Source organism: Heptranchias perlo, chromosome 29 (assembly GCF_035084215.1).
Source record: "Heptranchias perlo isolate sHepPer1 chromosome 29, sHepPer1.hap1, whole genome shotgun sequence".
Lineage (NCBI taxonomy): Eukaryota > Metazoa > Chordata > Chondrichthyes > Hexanchiformes > Hexanchidae > Heptranchias > Heptranchias perlo.
This window is the reverse complement of record NC_090353.1, coordinates 36,996,853-37,007,256: the sequence shown is the minus strand read 5'-3', so window position 1 is coordinate 37,007,256 and position 10,404 is coordinate 36,996,853. Positions and strand designations below refer to the sequence as shown.

General features: G+C 49.9%; 1 protein-coding gene across 1 annotated transcript in view; it reads right to left on the bottom strand.

The window, feature by feature from the left end:
- Nucleotides 1-2,679: 2,679 nt before the first annotated feature.
- The window catches only part of LOC137299702 (F-BAR domain only protein 1-like), a 29,089-nt gene continuing 21,364 nt past the window's right edge, over nucleotides 2,680-10,404 (bottom strand). Inside the window, exon 13 of the mRNA XM_067968641.1 lies at nucleotides 2,680-6,719. Coding sequence (XP_067824742.1) covers nucleotides 6,697-6,719 — 23 coding nt within the window. The 3' untranslated portion in view covers nucleotides 2,680-6,696. The remainder of the gene's footprint in view (nucleotides 6,720-10,404) is intronic.

The following is a 10,404-nucleotide window of genomic DNA, read 5'->3' as shown; positions in this document are numbered from 1 at the left end:
GCACCCACACAAGGTCCTCCCGGGACAGCACCGCCCCAGGCCGGGCAGTGTTACTGCACCCACACAAGGTCCTCCCGCGGCAGCACCGCCCCAGGCCGGGCAGTGTTACTGCACCCACACAAGGTCCTCCCGCGGCAGCACCGCCCCAGGCCGGGCCCTGTTACTGCACCCACACAAGGTCCTCCCGCGGCAGCACCGCCCCAGGCCGGGCCCTGTTACTGCACCCACACAAGGTCCTCCCGCGGCAGCACCGCCCCAGGCCGGGCCCTGTTACTGCACCCACACAAGGTCCTCCCGCGGCAGCACCGCCCCAGGACGGGCAGTGTTACTGCACCCGCACAAGGTCCTCCCGCGGCAGCACCGCCCCAGGCCGGGCCCTGTTACTGCACCCACACAAGGTCCTCCCGCGGCAGCACCGCCCCAGGACGGGCAGTGTTACTGCACCCGCACAAGGTCCTCCCGCGGCAGCACCGCCCCAGGCGGGGCAGTGTTACTGCACCCACACAAGGTCCTCCCGCGGCAGCACCGCCCCAGGCCGGGCCCTAATACTGCACCCGCACAAGGTCCTCCCGCGGCAGCACCGCCCCAGGCCGGGCAGTGTTACTGCACCCGCACAAGGTCCTCCCGCGGCAGCACCGCCCCAGGCCGGGCCCTGTTACTGCACCCACACAAGGTCCTCCCGCGGCAGCACCGCCCCAGGACGGGCAGTGTTACTGCACCCGCACAAGGTCCTCCCGCGGCAGCACCGCCCCAGGCGGGGCAGTGTTACTGCACCCACACAAGGTCCTCCCGCGGCAGCACCGCCCCAGGCCGGGCCCTAATACTGCACCCGCACAAGGTCCTCCCGCGGCAGCACCGCCCCAGGCCGGGCAGTGTTACTGCACCCACACAAGGTCCTCCCGCGGCAGCATCGCCCCAGGCCGGGCAGTGTTACTGCACCCACACAAGGTCCTCCGGGGACAGCACCACCGCAGGCCGGGCCGAGTTATTGCATCCAGAACGCAGCCTCCCAGGATAGCACCCTGGCCAGGCCGGGATGGGTTACTGCATCCAGTCTCTGCTGCAGTATTTAACTGTCTTGTTAATTTTCCTTTAAGACACTCTGTAAAACCTGCCTCTTTGACCAAGCTTTTGGTCACCTGTCCTAATCGCTCCTTATTTGGTTCGGTGTCAAATATTGTCTGATTTTTTTTATTCATTCATGGGATGTGGGCATCGCTGGCGAGGCCGGCATTTATCGCCCATCCCTAATTGCCCTTGAGAAGGTGGTGATTACACTCCTGTGAAGCACCTTGGGATGTTTTACAATGTTAAAGGCACTATATAAATGAAGTTGTTTTTGTTATACCTGTGCCTCCTGGCCCTTTCCTTTCTCCTGATAGTCGGGTCTGATTCTACCCGTGGGGTATTTTGCTACACTAGATTGTCCAAATTGTTGAAATTTGTCTGAAATTGCTCTTTCTGCAGTTTTAAACTGTCCCAGAGTCCTGGCATTCCTTGAAGTCATTAACTTTGCCACCAATTAAGGCTGGGGAAAGAGTTTCGCCAGTCTTTCCTCATACTTAAACCCTCAACACCAGTGCCCAGATTTGTGGCTCTTCTGTGCACTGAGTCCGTGGCTTCAGTACTTCATGTTTTAGTGAGTTCAGAGCTCAAATATTTCCAGACAGCCCACCGAAAAAACGCTCTGTACATTTCAAACCCAGACAGGTGATGAGTCCGAGTCCATTGGTCAGTTATTGAATGATAGACATCACATGTTGGGAAAGAAAAAGACTCGCATTTATAGAGAGCCTTTCACCACCTCAGGACGTCCCAAAACACTTTACAGCGTTTGAATGAAGTACTTTTTGAAGTGTAGACACTGTTGTAATGTAGGAAACGCAGCAGCCAATTTGAACAGAGTAAGCTCACTCTAACAGTGATGAGATAAATGACCAGATAATCTGTTTTTTAGTGATGTCGGTTGAGAGATAAATATTGGCCCAGGACACCGGGGAGAACTCCCATGCTCTTCTTCGAAATAGTGGCCGTGGGATCTTTTACTTTCACCCCAGGGGGCAGACGGGACCTTGGTTTAATGTCTCATCCAAAAGACGGCACCCCCGACAGTGCAGCACTCCCTCAGTGTCAGTCTGGATTATAGGCTCAAGAGCTAGAGTGGGGCTTGAAACCATGAACTTCTGACTCAGAAGTGTGACTGCTGCCAAGTGAGCCACAGCTGATCCTTGGCCGCTCAACTGGAATAGAATTGGGACAGGAAGACAGAAAATTCAGTAGAAAACATACTGGAAAGTCCCTGTCTTGACTCTATTAAATCTAGCTGTCTCCCATCGTCAAGCACTTTGCTTTTGAGAGGAAAAATTGCCCTAGTAACCAATTGTTCTCCAATTTTGACCATTCCCAGGACCCTCAACAACCCCAACCTCCTTCTAATCTGATCTCCTGCAGTTGTTTCTGCCTAGCCGCTACGTTAAAGACCCCCCTCCACTCCGCTCCCCACCCCCACGGCCTGTTCTCTGCCCCTTGCTAGCGATGCCCAGATTCCTCCTCACCACCACCACCACCACCTCCCCCACCCCCCCCCCCACCCCAGGTCAAACTAATTGTGAATCCGTCTCCCCCCTCACTGAGGCTCCTTGCCTTCAGAATGAAAACCAGCAAAGCCAGTGTTGGTTGGTGTCAGTTTTATTGCTTGGTTCAGTGTACAGCATGGACCTCACCACAGGAAGCTGTATTCACACGGAAAAAACAACTCAACGAGGCGGACCCCGGGCCCCCCCTCCAGCTCCCAAACCCACCCGGTTGGAATAAAGAAAAAAAAAATCAACACACACACACCAAAATGAAGGCTAATTCTCAAAGAAGCCCTGGGCAGGTTTCAGATGTCTATACATTCAATAATTCTATATCTATATCTCTCAAAGATGCCTCTCTGAGGTTCCAGATCATCTGATACAGCCCAGCGTGAGAAACTCACCCACTTCTGCACTGACAGTTCACTGGTTACGTCACGATTGTTTCTCAAGTTTGACATCACGACGAAGCTAAATTGCCATTTTTCATTGTATAAATTGAAAAAAAAGTGACTCTGAATAAAATTCTCTTTTAAAAACTGGGTAAGGGGTTCAGGGGCACAATACAGCACCATGGTCCAGGCGTTTGCAGTGTGAATGTGGAGGGCCGTGTTCAGAGAGTGGATTCCCCCTCCCAGGCAGGGCACTCGACCACCCTCTCCCCGTCCCCACTAACCCAACTCCAGAACTGTCACCGCGATTAATACACGCGAGCACGCTGTACGTTATCGAGTCCCTTGGTTCACTTGTTATATTTCACATCCAACAATAATTGAAGGATCTGCACAATCCGAACCTTCCAGAGGCTGGGGCCTAAATCAGCCCCCGAATCCCCCCCAACTCATTTCGTCACTCCCTGAACAGTCAGCACTAAATCCTCATTCTGGTCAAACATTCCTGGATTCCTCTCTCAGGTCACGTCAGACATCGGGGAAAAGGGGGACAAAGTGCAGCTTTTAAATCAAAGGGCTTTGTGTTCCCATTTTCTCTCAAGTGCCTTTTAGATGCAATGCAACTAATCAAAATAACAGTGCAATAAAAAAACCCTCACGGGTCCTTCCCGTGGGACGAGACAGGACACAGTGCAAAACAAAAACAATCTCCACCATTTTCAAAACTGCAGCAGGAACTTTAAGTCCCAGATCGGGACTGGACAGGCCAAGGCCCGAACTCTCCGGCCCTTCAACTGTGCAAGGGTGGGCCGTGGCCTGAGTCTAAACAAGGACAGGAAGAGAGTAACAGGCCTGGGCCTGGCCTTATTCGCCATGCACCAGTAGAAGCCTAAGGGCAGGGCTTGAACAAAGGATAGACATTGCAGGCTTCGGCCTATACAACCCAAAAGGCCTCGGGTCAGGACAGGCCTCAGCCTGAGCAAACAATTCTCCGGCGTTGTGTGGGTCTGGAATGTCTTTACCCCCCCGAACCCCAACCAAATGAAACATCAGCTCTGCCTCATCTGGACCCCATTGGTCCCTTTGTCGAGAAACAGACAATTAGAATATTACATTCAGAAATTTCCTTCAATAGACCTTAGGGAGCATCTGGAAAAAATTCACCATTGGCCCAAACTCGGGGTTACCAACTCTGGTTGGACATATTCCTGGATTTATCATCACATGACCCCCTCCTGCCTCCAACTGCTGCCATTGGTCGCCTGATACGTCCATCCTCATGGTGGCCCATCTTCCCACAGCCAATTGCAAAGCGAACAGAATCTTTGTTATCCGATTGGATGATTCTTGACCATCAGTCAAACAGACTCCAATATTTGTATAATAAACAGAAGTGTTCAAAGCAAATGGAACATTTTTTAATGTCCCAGTGATTTCTCTCCAGGGTTGTTGGAAGCAGTGTCCTGGAGATCAATCTTTATTCCTGGAGACTCCAGGACAACTCTGGAGTGTTGGCGACCCCTACCTGCCACAGTTGGTGCTATTCACACTGGTTAATAGTTTGTGCTTTGATTCCTAGAACTCTGCCCCTTCACAAGGGATCTGAAATCTGCCCCAGCAACAAACACCGAACACTCTGTGGGCAGTGGGAGAACGATTCTAGACACTCCCTTAAATAGGCAAGTCAGAAATTCAAAGAGCCTGGATTTGTAAACACTCCTTACTCAAATCACCTGTAAAGTTTTATAATTTAGAGATTGGGAATTGTGAGAAAAGTTAAAATCATGCCCAGGAGGGTCAGTACACAGACCGGCAATGGCCAGTGAGCCAGACATCATTCGCTGATGCATGTTATGTTCAGAACAAGATCCATCTCCCCCTCCTCTCCTGAAGGTGCTGACTCTCACTGGGGTACAGGTCCCCTCCTCTCCTGAAGGTGCTGACTCTCCCTGGGGTACGGGTCCCCTCCTCTCCTGAAGGTGCTGACTCTCCCTGGGGTACGGGTCCCCTCCTCTCCTGAAGGTGCTGACTCTCCCTGGGGTACGGGTCCCCTCCTCTCCTGAAGGTGCTGACTCTCCCTGGGGTACGGGTCCCCTCCTCTCCTGAAGGTGCTGACTCTCCCTGGGGTACGGGTCCCCTCCTCTCCTGAAGGTGCTGACTCTCCCTGGGGTTCAGATAAATGGTCGACCCCAGTACTTTTCCCAAGTGGCCATTCAGCAACCACGAGCCGAAGCAGCCAGTGGCAACTGGACTATTCAATCACAAAAGCATCGCAGCCAAGACCGATCCAGTCTGAAAGGCGACGTACAGTCATGCAGGGAGCACTGAGGACTGAACCCTAACTGATTGTGTCTGTGGGTTACCCGCACTCAGACCAACAGCTGCTATAAACCAGCACAGGCCAGGGACAGACTGGGAGCTTGTAGTTGCACACCGAATGACTATCAGCACCTCGAATAAAGTTGTTCTTTGATTAGTTTAAACCCATTTGGGACACTGTAGTTCAACAGGAAAATATCACACAGATAAAAACACTTCAAGAACGCCAATTCCTCCAGGTTCGGTTCAGTTACATCCAGAATTCCTGGCAAACCGACACTCCCAAATGTCAATGCTCCCGCAGGCAGAGGGGTTGGGAGTCACCAGGATTGTCCAGGAGTCTCCGGAGAGTAAAAATTAATCTCCGGGGCACCGCTAGGAGCAAAAACCAGAGAGGAAAATCACAGGGAATTCTCAAAATGAACACTGAACGGTGAATCAGATTTATCCCGTTAGTTTCAGACATTCCCGGAGACGCTTCGAATCTGGCCGCTGTTTAAAATGTCACGGCAACTCGGGCTGATCCTCTCGCCCCGGGGTAAAGGCACTTCCAGAAGCTCAGCCATTAGAGCCATTGCACTGAGCGATGACCCGTCCCTGGATACGTCCAAACAGAGTCGGAAAACCCTAAGAGGGAAGTTTCTCCGTCTTACTCACGTTCTTCAAACACAAGTCGCCAGTCTCGGTCAAAGAGCAGGAACTGGGATCTCACGTTTACATAAATTCACAGCTCGAGCCAACTCCAAAATGGGTAAAAACACAATCACTGAATCTCCTCAAAAAACAGATTGCAGGAACCCCGAGTGTCCCAGAACCTCCCGGGGACAGCGGAACAAATAGAAGGATCAGATCCACTCGTTTCAAAGTGTGAGAGAGAGAGAGAGAGAGAGAGAGGGGGAGGGGGGTAGAGGGAGAGAGGGGGAGGGGGGGTAGAGGGAGAGGGGGGAGGGGGGTAGAGGGAGAGGGGGGAGGGGATAGAGGGATAGAGAAGAGGGGTAGGGGGGAAGAGAGAAGGGGTAAAGTCTTCATGAGGACTGGATCGTGAATAAGAGCATTTGTTGGTTCCCTGCCTAACCAGTTCCCTCTGGTCCGGTTGTCAGGGCCAACGTACGGCCAACTTGGAATTGGAAACACGGAAATTCAAAATCTTAAAAACCAGATGGGAGTTTAGTTCAAAGATTTTCCAGGTTGGACGTCGCAGGTGGAACCTGCTCGATACAGAGAAAAAAATAAAATCACAAAACCGAACCAGAGAGTTGGATTATTGAGGTAAACTGTTAGATATGTCGGAGTTCATAACCACTCAAAACAGTGGAATCTCTCAAACGAATCCTGCACGTCACCATTCCCCGATGGGCACACACTGGATGGACAGCACTCCCGTCTTCACCCAGTGAAAGAATTCCTCACTAGCATCCCGCAAAGTACTTGCCTGGAGAGAGAGAGAAATAAAATACAAATTTAGCAACGACGCCAACTGCTAGCGACAAACCAGAGCAATCAGGGATCACCCGATCCCTCACACCGCTACTGCCATCAGATCTAATCCGGATCAGATCTAATCCGAGCTCTTATCAGGATGACGGCCTCTTTTCAAAACCTACAGTTTCCTCGTCCCTTTGACGGTGCTGACACTGGATGGGGTTCATTGGTTGCTCTCTGGATATTGTCTCTGACTGAGTGTGGTCTGCGTCTGACTGTCTCTCACATGTGAACACGGACACTCTTTCAAGCAACAGTTACATAGAAAACATAGAAACATAGAAAATAGGAGCAGGAGCAGGCCATTCGGCCCGTCAGGCCTGCTCCGCCGTTCAAAATGATCATGGCTGATCGTCTAACTCAGTACCCTGTTCCCGCTTTTTCCCCATATCCCTTGATCCCTTTAGCATTAAGGGATATATCTATCTCCTTCTTGAATACATCTAATGACTTGGCCTCCACTGCCTTCTGTGGTAGAGAATTCCACAGGTTCACCAACCTCTGAGTGAAGAAATTTCTACTCATCTCGGTTCTAAATGGCATTCCCTGTATCCTGAGACTGTGACCCCTGGTTCTGGACTCCCCAGCCATCGGGAACATCCTCCCTGCATCTGGTCTGTCTAGTCCTGTTAGAATTTTATATGTTTCGATGAGTTCATCTCTCATTCTTCTAAACTCTAGTGAATATAGGCCTGGTCGACCCAATCTCTCCTCATATGTCAGTCCTGCCATCCCAGGAATCAGTCTGGTAAACCTTCGTTGCACTCCCTCCATGGCAAGGACATCCTTCCTCAGATAAGGAGACCAAAACTGCACACAATACTCCAGATGTGGTCTCACCAAGGCCCTGTACAACTGCAGTAAGACATCCCTGCTCCTATACTTAAATCCTCTTGCAATGAAGGCCAACATACCATTCACCTTCCTAACTGCTTGCTGCACCTGAATGCTCGCTTTCAGCGACTGGTGTACAAGGACACCCAGGTCTCGTTGCACCTCCCCTTTTCCCAATTTATCACCATCCAGATAATAATCTGCCTTTCTGTTTTTACAACCAAAGTGGATAACCTCACATTTATCCACGTTATACTGCATCAGCCATATTCTTGCCCACTCACCCAACTTGTCTAAATCACATTGGAGCCTTTTTGCATCCTCCTCACAGATCACATTCCACCCCAGCTTTGTGTCGTCTGCAAACTTGGAAATGTTACATTTAGTTCCCTCATCCAAATCATTGATATATATTGTGAATAGCTGGGGCCCAAGCACTGATCCCTGCGGTACCCCACTAGTCACTGCCTGCCACCCGGAAAAAGACCCGTTTATTCCTACTCTCTGTTTCCTGTCTGTCAACCAATTCTCAATCCATGCCAGTATATTCCCCCCAATCCCATGTGCTTTAATTTTGCACACTAACCTCTTGTGTGGGACCTTATCAAAAGCCTCCTGAAAATCCAAATACACCACATCCACTGGTTCTCCCCTATCTATTCCACTAGTTACATCCTCAAAAAACTCCAGTAGATTTGTTAAGCATGATTTCCCTTTCATAAACCCATGCTGACTTTGTCCAATCCCGTTAATGCCTTCCAAGTGTTCTGTTATCACATCTTTTATAATAGACTCTAGCATTTTCCCCACTGCTGGTGTTAGGCTAACTGGTCTGTAACTCCCTGTTTTTTCTCTCCCTCCTTTTTTAAATAGTGAGGTTACATTTGCCACCCTCCAATCTGTAGGAACTGTTCTGGAGTCGATAGAATTTTGGAAGATGATCACCAATGCATCCACTATTTCCAGGGCCACTTCCTTTAGTACTCTGGGATGTAGATTTTCAGGCCCTGGGGATTTGTCAGCCTTTAGCCCCATTAATTTCCCTAGCACTTTTTTTTTTACTAATACTGGTTTCCTTCAGTTCCTCCCTCTCACTGGACCCTTGGTTCCCTAACATTTCTGGGAGGTTATTTGTGTCCTTCTTTGTGAAGACAGAACCAAAGTATGTGTTTAATTGTTCTGCCATTTCTTTGTTCCCCATTATAATTTCCCCCATTTCTGATTGTAAGGGACCTACATTTGTCTTCACTAATCTTTTTCTCTTGACATATTTATAGAAACTTTTACAGTCAGTTTTTATGTTCCCTGCTAGTTTACTCTCATACTCTATTTTTCCCCTCTTAATCAATCTCTTTGTCCTCCTTTGCTGAATTCTGAACTGCTCCCAATCCTCAGGCTTGCCGCTTTTTCTGGCAATTTTATATGTCTCCTCTTTGGATCTAATACTATCCCTAATTTCTTTTGTAAGCCACGGTTGAGCCACCTTTCCGGTTTTATTTTTGCGCCAGACAGGTAAGAATAATTGCTGTAATTCCTGCACACGTTCTTTAAATATTAGCCATTGCCTGTCCACCGTCATCTGTGTCTCAGTGTCTCAGGGCAGTGTCCTAGACCCAACCATCTTCAGCTGCTTCATCAATGACCTTCCCTCCATCATAAGGTCAGAAATGGGGATGTTCGCTGATGATTGCACAATGTTCAGTTCCATTCGCAACCCCTCAAATAATGAAGCAGTCCGAGCCCGCATGCAGCAAGACCTGGACAACATCCAGGCTTGGACTCATAAGTGGCAAGTAACATTCGCGCTAAACAAGTGCCAGGCAATGACCATCTCCAACAAGAGAGGGTCTAACCACCTCCCCTTGACATTCAACGGTATTACCATCGCCGAATCCCCCACCATCAACATCCTGGGGGTCACCATTGACCAGAAACTTAACTGGACCAGCCATATAAATACTGTGGCTACAAGAGCAGGTCAGAGGCTGGGTATTCTGTGGCGAGTGACTCACCTCCTAACTCCCCAAAGCCTTTCCACCATCTACAAGGCACAAGTCAGGAGTGTGATGGAATACTCTCCACTTGCCTGGATGAGTGCAGCTCCAACAACACTCAAGAAGCTCGATACCATCCAGGACAAAGCAGCCTGCTTGATTGGCACCCCATCCACCACCCTAAACATTCATTCCCTTCACCACCGACGCACTGTGGCTGCAGTGTGTACCATCCTCAGGATGCACTGCAGCAACTCGCCAAGGCTTCTTTGACAGCACCTCCCAAACCCGCGACCTCTACCACCTAGAAGAACAAGGGCAGCAGGCACATGGGAACAACACCACCTGCACGTTCCCCTCCAAGTCACACACCATCCCGACTTGGAAATATATTGCCGTTCCTTCATCGTCGCTGGGTCAAAATCCTGGAACTCCCTTCCTAACAGCACTATGGGAGAACCTTCACCACACGGACTGCAGCGGTTCAAGAAGGCGGCTCACCACCACCTTCTCAAGGGCAATTAGGGATGGGCAATAAATGCCGGCCTCGCCAGCGATGCCCACGTCCCATGAACAAAAAATTTAAAAAATCCCTTTTAGTAAAGTTCCCCAATCTATCATAGCCAACTCATACCTCATACTTTCGTAATTTCCTTCATTTAGATTCAGGACCCTAGTTTCAGATTCAACTATTTCACTTTCCATCTTAATGAGGAATTCTATCATGTTATGGTCGCTCTTCCCTAAGGGACCCCGCACAACAAGATTGTTAATTAATCCTTTCTCATTGCACAATACCCAGTATAG